The sequence below is a fragment of the Epinephelus fuscoguttatus genome, linkage group LG20 (genome assembly GCF_011397635.1).
Source record: "Epinephelus fuscoguttatus linkage group LG20, E.fuscoguttatus.final_Chr_v1".
NCBI classification, from domain to species: domain Eukaryota; kingdom Metazoa; phylum Chordata; class Actinopteri; order Perciformes; family Serranidae; genus Epinephelus; species Epinephelus fuscoguttatus.
The window spans coordinates 31,150,533-31,166,515 of NC_064771.1; the positions used below are offsets into that span (position 1 = coordinate 31,150,533).

The following is a 15,983-nucleotide window of genomic DNA, read 5'->3' on the forward strand; positions in this document are numbered from 1 at the left end:
TTGACTCCTCACTCCTCTTAACCGGCTAAAAACAACAAGCCGTACTATGTGTTGCAGACCACATTTTGGCCTTCGTCGTGGCTCAAAACTGACATCCATAGAAAAGTATGATCTCATTTTGAAGTGGAGTATCTGCAGATGATCCACTAAAGTTAGGCTCGATAGGAGATGAGTTAGTTTTTGTTATCTTTGTTGCTATCTTGACTGCGGTTGTTGTGCACGAACCCTATATTGTCACAATTTCCATTTCAAGGTATTTGGTCAAAAATAAAATGATATTTGATGTTTTCACTATCACCCAGCTCTGTGTGCTTTTCTAAAGACATTCTGTGAAGTAAAACAAGCTCCAAAATGACAGTGCTTGGTGAACTTGCACTTAACAAGATAAAAGCAGCATCAAGCAGTGTTAAGTACCAGCCTTCAGCACACTGCTCTTTGCAGTTTAGCTCTTAAGAAGTCAGCCTTCCGCATCTTACAGAGCACCAGAGCACAGGAAGTAGCCCACAGCTGAAAAAAACACACACACACCACAGAGGCGTTTCTCCTGCAAATATGATCATTACCAAATTCTAGACATTTCAAAAACACCCACACACAAGAGTTCAATGCTCTCATATCAATGTAACGTCCACAGGTTATGTCTGTATTAATGATCCTCCCAAAGCAGACTAACGTGAGCCAGTCTGTGGTGTTTATGGGATGCCACAATGAATGAGGTTTAAAAAAAACACATATATATATAGAGAGAGAGAGAGAGAGAAATTATCTACCACACAAATGAGAGCATCTGACCACATGCTAACTGCAGAGAACTAAGTTACACTTCACCACTATCATCAGCCATTACCTTGCCCTTTCACGAATAAAAACCTTTTCCAGTTTTTCTAACACAAAGTGCATTTTCAGTTTCTGTCTAATAGAGGGAAGCCGCTGAATCCTCCATGTCATGTTACTTTCATAAGCAGATGATTTGACTCGCTGCACGGCCGGAACCTGACATGCAAAATGGACCCGCTCGTCGCTAACAATTTGTTTAAAGAACGTCAATTACGAGTAGGACTGAAGTTGTGATGAAAGGCTGCCTCTGTCCTCAGCGCTCTGTGAAACTGTGACGCAATGAAAAGTGTCCCCAGCGTGACACTTGAAATGACCCCTGCCAGAATAAAAACAATGTGATCCTTTTTTAAGTTGCTCTTTTCTCACCTGTGCTTCACTGAGGCGATTATTCCTCACCATGACAGTCTTGCAGAACCTTTTATATGCCTTCATGATGGCACATAGAGACTACACTCCTACAGACGATACTCTTAACTACATCTTGTCTCACAGCTCATGGTCTATATTTACCAAGGCCTGAGACCTGTGTGTGTGTCTGTGCTGCATCTTTTCATCACTGTGCTAAATGTGCAGTGCTGTAAAGACGAGACATGTTAAGGATACCAACAGACATTTACTCCTACACTGTGCTTCAGTGAAGTTTTGAGGTACTTTGCATGAGTATTTTGATGTTAATCTGCAACATTTCAGGGAGCAAATATTGTACTTAATTCATTTGACAGCTGGAGTTACTTGTCACTTTGCATTAGAGGATTTTTTTTTAACGTGTGGTCCACTTCAAAAATATACTGCATTGTTTGGTGTACAAAATCTTCCTTTTATGAAGTCATTGTGTGAAAATGAGTCCCTAAAGTTGTATTTTCTTCTTAATTTCAATGCAATAAATTTAAAGTTTCATCTTTCATAACTGTTTGCCACAATCTGCCTCAAAGTTATTCGGCCACTCCTTTTAAAAGCGAATCAATGATTTAATTTGAAATAATAAGTGGTTAAATATAGTATTGTTACTTCAATTTCCGCTTGTTTTACACAAAATATGTTCTTTTAAGATGTGATAATATACAGGAGTGCCTTTAAGAGATGTGGTATTTTGCAGATTTAACTGCCCAGCAGTCTACAGAGTAGTAAAATTTGAGTTATAATCATTCTGTAATACAGCATGTAGGTATAATACAACACCATCAAAGAACCATTTTCTGTTTGAGTACTTTTGCTTATGATACTTATGATACTACTGAATATTGGACTTTCACTTGCAGTACTTTTTACATTGTGGTATTACTACTTTTTCCTAAAGGGTAACTTCAGCTTGTTTCTGCTTGGATCCTTTGTTTTTGTGTCAAAGTGACAAATGGGAACAACCAGAGAGAGAGGGCTGCAGCCTGCAGCCGTGAATACAGGCTGCAATATAACGTTAATGAGCAAATGCGCACTGTCAAGGTGCTCGTTTTTGCCACTGACAGGCTCAGATTGTTATTCTAAGTGTCTGACAACATTATGGAAAGGATCCCTACAGAGGTAGACCTTTATTTTAAAGAGTTAGATCCTTTTTGTTTAACCAGAAACAGCCCAGAAATTGCCACGTCAAACCCACCAGACTCCATTTAAATTAACTGTAATTGTATCATCGTAAACACACAATTCAATTAGAGTTGACAGAAGTGAAATAAAACTCACAAAAGCCACCTTGGTTTGTCTTTCCACTCTTCCAACAATCACCAACTCTGGTTTGGTTGAAATAAACTCTTAATTCACCCAGTTATTTGTGAATATATGCTGCCTCTATATACGCTAAAATTACTGTTTACTTAAGTGGAGTCTGGTGGTTTCGATGACGTTTGGGCCTGTTCTTGGTTAAACAAAAAGGATTTTACTCTCTAACAAAAAGGTCTTTCCCTGTAGGGTCTTTTCTATAATGTTACCAGACACTTATAATAACAATCTCAGCCTGCCAGTGTCATAAACAAGTCCTTTTAATGGTCAGAAATTGAGGAAATTGAGGGTGAATATGCCCACAGTTACACTGCAGCCTTTTCATCACTGTCGGCTGCAGCTGTCTTCTACTGTTGTGCCCATTAGTCTTGTAGACGCAAACACATGATAAAATAGCATCCAGGTTGAAAAATGTCAAAATTACCCTTTAAGTAAAGAATAAAAATACCTCTTCCTGGTTTGGCTGAGGAGCCGAGGAGAAGATAAGACTGGTTAACATGAGTAAAAAGCATAATAAGTGGAAGGAAAGCATTTTCACATTATGGATTTCATGATCAGCTGTGTGTGTTTTTTTTATCTGTCTATTCAGTGTTATCACTTTGCTGACTTTGCTTCTTTATCGATCTCAATCTAACCACGAGGCAATCGATACGGACAGCCAGACAACTGACCCCTAAACAGATTGATTCCAAACAACACAACGCGGCTCCACAGAGGCAGACAGCGGAAATGAAAGAGCTGCATCATTGATCTCTGAAATAGCTACGCTGGAACGCCCACAATGCAATGGAAGGAAAACTTTACAAACAGATACACATGAACAAACAATATGATGCAAACATGTGACAGATTGCAGCCGTTTTGAAGGGAATTCCACTCAATACAGGAAGGCGCACATGTCAGTCAACCACTCCATGTTTTCAAAGGAAATATTGTACTTTTTACTCCACTGCATTTATTTGAAAGCAAGTGACTAGTTCAGGATTTGACATGCCAAACTCTGTGCTTTCTAAAATACAAGCCACTGTTAAAGATTCAAACAGTTTCCAACATTTGTGCCTTCTGACGTCTTACAAAAAAGATGCATAGGAGTTGTTAGCAGTTCTACCAAAGAGACATTTTCTCTCTAAACTTCTCAGATGGTTTCATTTGAAGGTTTAGTAAGGAAAAATTCTTGAATTCCTTTAGGTTTTTCTTCTTTCCCACCTCATTAACCATCTCATGACCTCGTCGATTCATATTGTACTGTTTGGTCGCCTCACGTTGCCTGTGCCTTGGCCAAAACCGCATAGACTACAGCCGACGGCCAACCAGCACGTACGTTCTGTGCCTGCCTGAGAGGACATTACTCTCCATGCCAGTGCACGGCAGTAGTCTGTATTCATCATTCAAAAGGGAAATCAGGGGACTTATAGGGTACAGGATGCTTTAAGATACTAGTTAGTCAGTTAGCAATTTAACAATACAACCTGCTGTTGAAAGAACAAAGGATATTTACAGTGCCCCAGTAACAATTATGTAAAAACAATTACGAATGTTTATGCTACAGAGCTCAGTGGCTAAAAAAATAATCTTGCGGGACACACTAGGGATGCACCGATCCAATATGTGGATCGAATATCGGCCCTGATATCATCAAAATAGATGGATCGGGTATCGGAAAATGCAACCTATACCTGAGGCGATCCTTTGCCTTTAAATGTATTGCAACGCGAGCTACGTCATACGTCATGGAGCGAAGGAGAGAATCTGCTGTGTGGGGGTATTTCACACTATTTCAACTGCTGTTGCACAATTGTTTATTTCTGTTCATCACTGCATTAATCTGTTTCATCTTGTCTCATTTGATCTTAGGAAAGAACTGTGTAGTCATCAATGCCTGATGCCTCTAGTCTTTTCTGTTCTACACGTAAAGGTATATAGCTTTTTAGGTCAACCATGGTATGGGATTGGTATTGGGTATCGGCTGATACTCAAAGCCACAGCATCGGGATTGGTATCGAAACTGAAAAAGCTGGATCAGTGCATCTCTAGGACACACTGCAAAACCCAGGCCGACAGATGCTCATGGACAGCCCGACATCAGCCCCTTTTACACTGCCTGCTCAAGGCGGGAATTTCGTGCCGTTATTCCGCTTTGCCATTTTTAATAAAAGGTACAATCTTAAAATCTAATCTAATGAAATGACAGAGTTGCATTTAAACCAGCAGCAGAGGTCGTGACAGTGCCAAAACACTGCCTGTGTAAAAGGGACAGGAGGCAAGACAGGACCACGGACAGGACAAGTGTGACGTTTTGACAAATGTGTGCAACCCAACGCTGGGAGATTTAAAAAGCAGCTGATAGCCGTTAGCAGCTAACTAAAAGAAGGAGAACAGCAGCCAAATTGGAAAAACAATGAGGTCCAGGAGCCGCCATAGAACAGAGACAGAAGATGATTGTTATGCCATTATTATTGTTTACAAAGTGCTGCAGACACGTACGTTTTATGTCACACTAGAGGCAGACGATCTGTTGCTTCCAGGTTGCTACTATTGTCTAAAATCACACACTGGGGATGGACGATGCCGCTGTTGTTTGACTCTGTGTAAAAATGCAAAGGCAGCATAAAGAAGGGACTTCGTAGTGAAATGATCTCTGAGTAAAAATGGCTATTGATTGCCGGCTAACAGTCAGCCTTGTGTGCCCTCAGGAGGGGCTGGACCCCGAGGATGGGAATTAATGGAATAAATGACTTTATATAAGGCAGTTAAAACCAGCTGACGGTAAAATGTTGCTCACATATTGATAGATAATTAACCATCTAATAATACCATGCATAAATATATCACTCGCTGTTTCTACTTTTGTGCTTTTAATACATGTTTGACTTTAGATTCTTGATTTTACTTGGAAGGGATCAGTTCTAAACCAATGTATTGGTGCTTTCACTGAAGTAATGTATCTGAATACTTGAGATGGCCTAAATTACAGAAAAAATGGCTATTATCTTGACCATAGAAGATTTTGAGCACCGTTTTAAAATGTTTAGTCGTTCTAATCAGTTGGATATTACACACTACAACACTTGTTCTCAGGTCTGGTCGTGGTGATATACAGAAAACTGACTGTAGCACTCATCGAAGGCAGATGTCAACAAACGAAAGTGTCAAATTCAGACCTTAACGCACAAATACAGACTTTCCCGCTGCTACTTTCAGATGAAATGAACTGTGAGAGACTTTAACATCCAAACTGAACATTAACACCGGCATTCACAGCGGCTGAGCTTTTAATCATCAGCCTTCAGCACTGTCAGTTCGCTATTTATGCCACTTTACTCAGTACAGGAAAAGAAACAAGTGCAGAGGTGCCATGTTTACGCAAAGCAGGAAGCAAGGCTGTCATCAAAACTGTCATCAAAACATGTTATCACATAAAGCACGCTGGCCACAGAGAATTAAATTTTACAACGTAGCAATGAAAGCTAATTTAATGTCGCTGTAATCACCTACCTGAGGAACCACCGGCAGAGTCATGCCCCGCTTGGCCCCGTGACTTGACCAAACCCCGGAGTACATCTCCACCATGTTTATATCATTCTCTTTAGAGGAGCCATAAATCCAAATACACAGGCAGGCACTGAACTGAAAGCGTGTGACCACGTTCAATGAACTTGTGATGGGAGAGAGAGAGAGAGGCGACACCCTTACGCACACATCCTCCTCTCGCAGCAGCTGTGACAGTTGCAGCCCAGATAGAAAGGAGAACTGTGAGCTCTGTTACAATAGCAGCAGGAAGGGACTGTGTGAGGACTGGGTGAGATGCATGTGTGCGTGTGTGCGTGTGTGGGTGGATGAGTGTCGGTGTTTGTGTGTTCATATGCATGAATTCCTCTGCGCAGGGTAGGGGGGTAGAGGGTAACTGTCTGTGCGCGCTATGAGCCAAAAGCAGACAATGAAAACAAGTCAGCGAGGAGGGTTAGCTAGAGGGAGCTACATTAACTCTGCAGGTGACTTCAACCTACTTCCTGCTTTTGTGCCCCTATATGATAAAAAAAGGAGCTGTCGTCATGGAAACAACTTTCTTTAAGGAGTACATGGCTTTTAGTTCGGGGTTATATTTAAAAAAAGATGTCACCGAACAAGAAAGGTGCTAAAAACGACCATGTTTTCACCTACAAGTGCAGCAGCTGCTGTAACGTGTACAGTATTCTGCGTTCTACTACTTCAGGAGGTCACTCGGACAATAATGGGGAAAAAAAGGGAAGCAATATTTTCCAACAATAATAATGGGAGAGCTGCTTTTTCTATTCTGATGAGACATTGTGTTGTTAAAACTGCCGAGTCCACAAGTCTGAAACAGGAAGTCTGGTTTAAAGGCCAATTGTTCCACCATCACTTCCCTCTACGTGGGGCAACATTAGCCAGTCTGCAGACAACAGGGCAATTTGTGGCTGTTTTGTGGAGGTTTTGGGGGGCTAGGGTTAATCTCAAAATAAGGTTTGAGGCTTGTGTTGCTACATCTATGCTTGTTGATTGCTTTTGAAGTGCCAGTTGTGAATCAATGCTTCCTGGAACATCCATTTCACATTAAGTAGTGCCCGGACAGAGGGTGCTTTGCCATTCAAATGTGCCTCGGAAAAACCTTGAAAGGATTATACTGTTGTATCTGAATTTTAGGGATGCACCGATACTCGCCTTGTTGACTGCCATCGGGCAACTGGCAAATAAGATGACATTCAGTGATGCCAGTGGCTGATGATTTTGGTCGTGTCACATCAGTTCTGTGCAGGCTACAAAGCAGGGCTTTAAACTAACAGCCTCCCGTCATCAGAGATCTTCCTGGGACGCCCTCAGGATGAATAGACTCACTACCGCAAGCCCTATTTTTTCCCCGATAGTGCTACATTATGAACAACAAATCCATGTTAAAATCATGGATGTATAAGGCCCTGTTTTAGCAGCTGGAGGCGGCTTTTTATAATTGTTTTTAATGAGAATGAAGCTTATTGCTTGCTATTTTTGCGTTGTTACGCACCTCGCATTTCTGTACTCTAGGCGCCTGGCGTTCTCTGAACTCCTCAAGTTGAAAAGACTTCAACTCAGAGCAGAAAAGCGCCCCACGTTATCTCTTTTTTCCCATTGTCCAATCAGATGATTTAAGAGGCGGGCTTTCGGTGGTCACGACAACAAATTTACAGTTGGTGAACAATGGAGGAGAAACTGGTGGTAGCTGTTACTGGATGCTCAGAGCTATACGGCCTGACGATAGATAGGTTGTCAAACTGCCCCCGAGTCATCCTAAAATATGTCTGAAAATAGCCAGCATCATGGAGGAGAAGCTCCTGGGCCAACTAGTGGTACTCCCCATGACCCACCCTCTTTTTTAGGGTCTCATGTACCCACACACATCTCCGTTTCCCTGTGCCCAACAAACTATTTACTCACAGCCTCTCACCCTCAACCAGAGCTACAGCAAGTACCCTCTGCCTCAACATTTTAGGAACTAGCTACTAATTACTGTGAAATCAAAAAATACAAAAACGGGAGATTAATTACACGGGAAGGTTAGGGTAAGGACGTGATGGGGTGGCTGCCTGGCAACAATAAATATTTTTACTAGTGGCATTCAATTTAGAAAAACGCAGTGTGGTGCGCTTCGTGTTTTGCAACCTGAACCTGCAAAACCCTTTCTGTGTGACGGGGGCCTAAAGAAACCTGGATACAGTGTTGGAGGCAGGGCTCTGTTCAGTCCTAAGAAAGTTGCTCAGTGGCACATGAGGCCAAAAAACTGCTGCATATGTCATTACATTACATATGTATTATGGAGCTCATAGAGCAGGCAGGGTTACTAGAGACTTCTACCGGCCACCTTCTGTTAAGCACTCTGTTAACTTGAATGGGGACAGAATGATTTAATCAGGACGCTCTTTGAGACTTTTCAAATATTATCAGACTGAATGGATGCTGGACATTATTTGACCACTATGAAATTTGGCCACTATGGCGCACTTCCTGTGTGCCTGGCTGACACTGGCAGGAGAGCTAGTTAATGTTAGTTCTAAGTAAGGATAGACCGATACATCGGCCGGCCGATATATCGGGCCAATATTTGAGTTTTTTACTTGTATCGGCATCGGCCGATACGCACGTGGGTTCGCGGATTTATTTTTCCCTGGCATGATTTACAGACAGGCATCCACGGGCAGCTCTGTGTTGCCGGAAGACCCTGCAGCGCACATGCAGCGAATCCTACTGTGTACAGTAGTTGTTGTTTTATTTATGCTTCAGCTTAAATATTTGTTTATTTTATAAAGACATTACTGGAAGATTTACGAGCACTGAACTCTTTTTTTATTTGAATGTATAATAATAATAATAATAATAATATTCTACCTGTTCTACCTCAACTTTCCATCTTGTTTTAGTATTTTTTACTGTTCAATAAATGTTTCTTATTTTAAACTTGAGACCTGTAATATTTGTTATCATTGTGTCATTTTTTTGATGTAAATTGAGGGAGCAAAAGCAGTATCAGCCCCAAATATCGGCTCAAGAAAATCGGCAGTCCATAATTGGTCATCGGCTAAGGGTGATGGAAAAAAATCGGTATCGGCATCGGCCCTAAAAATCCATATCGGTATATCACTAGTTCTAAGTAGCCGACAGCCACTAACAGCTAACAGCTACATTATGATGCATTCAAGCTCTATTCAGTAAAAATGAGTAATGGGTAAAGTAAAACGTTCTTATGATGTAGTCAGTGTAATCTTGTAAACTTGAATAAACGCAGCTGTTTGAAGGAGAAATTTGTTGACATTTTCACAGCAATATAAAATAGATACTAGAGAGGGCGTTATGATATATTATATATATATCATATATTATATATATATTATATATCATATATATATTATATATATATATATATTATTTCTTAAACACGTGTTTGCTGTGAAAGGTGGTCATTCAAATGTAGGGTAGTGAAGGGTTTAATTACTTTAGAACAGTTAAGTTACTTTTTTATAATGTAGTTTTTCTTTGTTTCCCTGATACAAAAATGGGGAATAAAAGAACAACAACAACAACAAAAAAAACAACAACCCAGAATTTTACAATCTGTGCATCCCTACTTATTTTTGAGTTTCTGCTGAAGGATATCTTTCAGAGTTTTTTCTGACATAGAAAACTGTATTTAACTTCTTTTTTTTTTTTACATGGAAGATTCATATATCTTTGTAAATAACACTACCTTTAAACAAGTGTGTTTAGACCTTCAACAGTGTTTTCCAGCTTGATTTCCATCTTTCACTGCAGAGCAGACAACTCGCTGCCCTCAGCAATGCATGAAGCAGCAATCTGCTTGATTACTTAACCACATTAGCGCTCATCCAATCAAACAATGGAGCACCAAATTGGGGCCCAAATCACGCCACAAAGCACACAGTTGAGCTATTGAATCAATGTGGCTCCACCTCCTCTTACATCACACTCCTCATGGCCCAGAATCCAGGATAACTCCAGAAATGGCCAATGTGGAATCCATCAGCTTATCACGTTCTTATCTTTGCACGTCAGGCCAGGTCTGCATGCCGCCGTGCAAAACCTGCTGATATTGCTTGTTCCTGTCAGATTTCTCCTACTCTTGCTCTGTAGGTGAAGTGTTTTTGGTGTAGGAGGGGAAATATTGTTGTTGCAATGCTCCCTGAGGCATCTGTAAATGGAAACCCCATTCTTTTGCAAAGGTGCCACCTTGACTTTCAGTTGCAGGTGCAAGTTGACATCAACAGTCTGCATGCAAACAAATTAAAGACACTTTTAATGCAGAATTCAGGACTTCAGTTGTGATTTTTGGTTCTGGAAATGTTCTGCAGCAAAGCACCATTAAAGATAGGATGTACCAAACAATAGGATCACTACAACCAGGTGCGTCACTACAGTTTACAAAAACATTTTACAAATAGTCATGACACAAAGACATTCCTGTGCATATGACTCATGCGACTCTTGACAAAAACAAGCTGTATCTTTACATTACTTCTTAGATCATTGCTGCACGGTGTCTCGAGGACGTTTAAGACAAAGCAAAAGTCAAGAAAAATGCAGACTTTCTGCTTTCTATTTCTCGTGCTTTGCATACTGGGCGTGAGCACTACTTTACAATACTGTACCCAATAATCATATTGTTTATAAACATATTTCTGAAACGTGCTCTTAAGCCCGCCTTAGCCCCAGTTGAGCCTTTCATGTAAAGCCACTACATCTGAGTCACAGAGCTAAGCTTCAGATTTTTCCTAAAAAATAAACACCCAGTGATCTTTGAAAGAAAAAGCCCGTTTTACAACACAACCTTCTCTTCTGAAGGTATTTCAAGAATGGTAAAAGACTTTTCTAGTCATTTGAATAAACAAAATATTTAGTTGCATGATATAAAAATTATTATTTTTGACTTGTTTTACAAGTTGTCGCTGTATTTACTTGCACAATCAAAGACGATCACAGCAATCTCCTTGCTCAATCTATATAACATTAACCAAAATTAAACATGTTATTATCAGTTGTATTGGTACATACCAGGGGTCAGCTACCTTTGTTATCAGAAGTCATTTTTGGCTTTTTTTTGTTGTTGTCTGGAGCTTTAATACATACTTGTGCTTTATAATCAAGATAATGCAGTCGCAAAGAAATCTCTCCGCTCGCTATTAAGTTGTCTGTTTTCCTCTGAGACTTTCTTTTTTGGATTTGGAATCAATAGCCAGCCTAGGGAGGATGACTCCACTGCTAACTAACTCACCAAAATCTGGGAGAAGGGACCAGGTCATAGACGTATGATGCACACTCTAGTTGACAGAATGGGTTTTTATTGAGTGTAGGGGTTATACATTTTTACAACTGGAAAAAGCCCTACAGCAATGAAAATCTAAAATTAAAATGTCGTCAAAATAACTGTTATTCATTTCCATATCATTGAATCTGTGAAAGCCACAGAGGGCCACTGGAGACGGGCTAAAGAGCCGCATGCAGCTCCACAGCCGCAGGTTGCTTTCCCCTGGTATATACTGATGTTCATTTTCTATTTATATAGAAAAACAAGATAACATGTTAATATTTGCTTGTGTTTTCCAAATGAGCAAGAATCTTGTATGTCAGTGTTACTCAACTTATGTCCCACGGGCCAAATTTGGCTCCTAATTTACAATGAAAATAAATTACTTCACACTGGGAATTGTTTTGTACTTTGAATTTAAAAAGAGGTACCAGAGTGCATAAAAAGCATTCAAATACAGCCTGTTTATTTAAAAAAAAAAAAAAAAAGCTGGACCCCCCCCCCCGACAGAGGTCCAGGCTAAGCCCTGAATGTCCTCAAATCCTAGAAACACCCCTGCGTACACCTGACCTGTGCAGAGCTGCTGAGACGTCATTTGCCTCTTGGCAAAGATAAATGAGGACAGCAAATGTTGAAAAATTGAAAACAGGCAATTTATTTATTATATATACTGATTAATATTAATGTTTGTTTCTTAACTGGCCCCTTGCCTCCTGTCAGAGTGGCACCCGGGCAAAGCAAGTTGAGTATTGCTGCTGTACTGTATGTCACACCTGCCAACCTGAATACAAATCACAACTTGAGATATTTTAAAAAAAACCAAATAATAATAATAATAATCAGGCAACAAACTGAACATTTTGTGATCCAAAAGGTTAGAAAAGTTAAAGAAAAGTTGATGCTTAGCTCTGTGACTTGAATGTAACGGGAATACATGAGAAGTGCAAACACTCCAGCTACACATCTTATTTGAGGTGCATTCAGAACATACAGTTCAAATGAAATATGTGTACAGACCTGTGTGACGTAAAGGCTGTCTGTGCAAGCCCAGGCTGAGACAGAACGGATCTCATTCCCGCTAACTTTCTGGTTAAACAGCAAAACATGGCTGTTCCCAGTGATACAATGTGGCCAAAGAATGGTAAAGACGAAAAGCTTGTCCTGACCAGGCCAGGAGAGCAACATGCACTTGTCTTTATACACATGATGGACACGTGTTCTGTCAGGCAGACATGCACAGAGAGGTCTGACGACACTCTCACACTACCTGTCGGGGCAGTTTTTTGGCATTTGATTTGGTCTGTTTCACATGGCAGGAGGAATTACTGTAGAGAACCGGCTCAAATGTTTAGTTTAAGTGCCAAAATATTACATGTTGCAATGTGCACAAGAGGACAAACAAGAGGGTCACAATGTTTTAGTTGCCAAAGATCAATGGGACAGTGGATCTCATGTGATAACTGTCTAAACTCTAAAGGGACAGGTCCCCCAAAAATCAAAAATACATATTTTTCCTCTTACCTGTGGTGCTATTTGTCAATCTAGATTGTTTTGGTGTGAGCTGCCAAGTGTCTCCAATATAATGAAATTGGTTGTGCTCGGATTGTGATGCTCAAAGTGCCGAAAAATCTACAGGAATGTCTCTTTCCAGAAATCATGACCCAGACACTTGTATTCTTTCTACCGAACTACAACCGCCAACTGTATCATTGCACAGAAGGAAGCATGCATCTACAGCTCACTCACCTAGCACCACTGAGCTAGCTAACGTTACAGCTCAGCCGAAGAAGGAAGGAATTCAATTCAATTTTATTTATAAAGCCCAACATCACAAATCACAATTCAAAAATGGCAGAAACCTCAGGAAGAGCAACTGAGGAGGGGTCCCTCTTCCAGGACGGACTGACGAGTGATTGATGTCATGTGTGCAGAAGGAGGTGTGCATCTACTCATGGGTGGGAGGCTCGTGCCTGTGACAGCACCAGATCATGGATGTATAAAGAGAACAGGATACAGCATTCGAGGCAGAGCCCCAGTCATTTCTGAGAAAGCTGCTCAGTGGCTCATGAAGCAAAAAAATTTGACTTCCCAAGTATAAAATTACCCAGATCTTCCACATTGCTGGACCCATACAGCAGGCTCTCTACAGACTTCCAGTTTAACGCTCCACTGACTTGAATGGGTAAAAAATGATTGTGTGGCTCCTCCATACTTTCGAAATGTTATTGAAGTTAATGGATCAAATCCTGATAGTGAAACGCGTCAATTCACATGGGTCGAACCCCCTAAAAAAAATGTATCCACTGCAAAGTGATATTTCTGAATACTGAGGTGAGGTATTTTATTTTATTAGTATTACAGATTTATTTCTTTACCTATTTTCCTTCTCTGACCGATATCTCCTGTTTTGTTCTCATTTCATCCTCTACTTAGTAGTAAACTGTAATTCGTTTTTTCTTTTAATTGGTATTTATTTTGCTTTCTCTAACTAAGATGTATTGAATATATTGTGTGCTTTAGACATTTTGTCTGGGAGAGCTGGGTCTGGTTCTTGTGGCCACTTTGTTTTTGTTTTTGTGTTAAAAGTAAAAATATGGCAAAAAAAAAGTATCTACTGATTTACAGACATCTCTTTCACTATGGAAAAAAGTCTTTACGGGCCCAACTGCATCCCATGGCGGACACAAAGTTATAATCCCACTGTTTGGCCAGTAAATAATTTGGCTTCAAAGCCCAGGGCACTTCCTGGGGGCTTGCGTGAGATGTAAACATTAATGGCGTCCTCCTTGGCTGAGCTGTAATGTTAGCGGGTCCATGTCATTGGTTCGACAGCCCATTGGTTCGACATCCCATTAGTCCGACTGTCCGCGGTGCTGAACGGCTCGCGGCGGGCATATGGTGCGCCGCGACCGGCTTGAGGCGGAGCAGGCTCACGACTTGTGTGTTTGTCACTTTCTTTTTCATTTTAACCCACACCATGATCTTTTCCTGACCCTAACCAAGTGGTTTTTGTGCCTAAACCTAACCAGACCTTAACCACAGGGCATCATGATGATTTCGGAACGGATTTCAGAACAATGAGTTTAATATGGTCGGAACAATGGGATGTCGAACTAATGGGCAGTTCCCAATGTTAGCTAGCTCAGAGGTGCAATGTTAGCTAGCAGTAGATGCTTGCAATGATAAGGTTGGCAGGTGCAGAGAGAAAATAGTTCCTACATGAAACTGCTCACAACAAGGTCTGCGGATTATCTCGAGTAACCGAGTCATAATTTCTGCAAAGAGACATTGCTGTTGAGCTTTTCAAATGTATTTTTTTGGTACTTTGAGCACCACAAGCCAAGTGCCATCTAGCTGCATTATACTGGAGATAAGGCAGACATCTCTACGGCCGATATCTCCAACACTCGGCAACTCACAGCAAAACAATCTAGACTAATAAATAGCACTACAGGTAAGATGAAACATATGTATATTTGATTTTGGGGTGAACTGTACCTTTAAGTTATGAAAGATTTATTGGACATGACATGTTCAATATTCATTCTGGAGCTAAAGAGAGTTTCTTGTAATGAGTACAGACACATTGGTGCCACAAACATCACCATGAAACAAAACAGGCCTGAATATGCAGTCAAGTACGCCTTCCTGGAACCTGCAAAGTTAACTATAACCAAACTTCCCAATCCCAACTGGATTTGTCATCCACTTACTAAACTTAATATCCCAGCTGAGACCAAAGAACAGCCTGCATACCCTGGATATTAAGTGACCTACATTTGGGGCTAATTGCAAGTTCTGCACATTACATATGCACACACACGCCAACTGCATGGCAGGACTGGCACTAAAAGCTCTAAAGCCCTGCTTGTTGGGAGTCAGGCCAGACCCCCTCACATCACCATGGAGATGGCCCTCCATTGTGGGGTGAGAATTAATGCACTTGAGGGGTCCTGGCACGTCTACAGTCCTGGGGCTCATTCATGCTTCCCAGAGGAGAACTAGAAACACAAATTATAACCAGTATGCAGGAATTCATATATCTGATTGTGTTCAAGTCAAAGAGAAACCTCCCACTAAAACAACAAACTGGTAATTACAGTGTTAGGACGCACACACAGTCACTGGGTATACTGGGAGAGGCTGCAGCCATTACATGACTCCAAGTGCCACACACAGAAAGACATCACACACTTTCTCCTTCACAACTTGTAACCTTGCAACAGGTGCAAAAGACAAGGGCGGTGAAACTCACCTGAAACCAAAGTTTTTTGTCCTTTATATTCAACAAACTACATCCAACAGGTAAGCAGGCTAGACGAGATATATATTCGCAGATGTTTCATGTTCTCCCTGCGGTGCGGTTAATCACAATTCCCAGGATCGTCACCGGTGCTGGGGAAACCAGGTAGCAGCTGGAGGTTTGGGAGTGGCTGGCAGCTTTCGGATTAACTCCTTCCTCTCCTCGGAAGAAGTCACCCAGCCGACACTACCTGTTTGTAACCTGTTCTCGTGTTACATCATTGGCTGTACACGGTATTTCACACGCCCCAGAGCTGATAACAAACCCTCCTCCTGTTTGAAACACACGCTACAAAGCTCCAGCGCTTCCTGAACGCCTCAC

General features: G+C 41.1%; 1 protein-coding gene across 1 annotated transcript in view; it reads right to left on the reverse strand.

Moving 5' to 3' along the window:
* arhgap27 (Rho GTPase activating protein 27) overlaps window positions 1–15,983 on the reverse strand; it is a 48,004-nt gene that overhangs the window by 23,089 nt on the left and 8,932 nt on the right. Inside the window, exons 4-5 of the mRNA XM_049563645.1 lie at window positions 15,002–15,037; window positions 4,227–4,237 (exon numbers count right to left, since the gene is read on the reverse strand). Coding sequence (XP_049419602.1) covers window positions 4,227–4,237; window positions 15,002–15,037 — 47 coding nt within the window. The remainder of the gene's footprint in view (window positions 1–4,226; window positions 4,238–15,001; window positions 15,038–15,983) is intronic.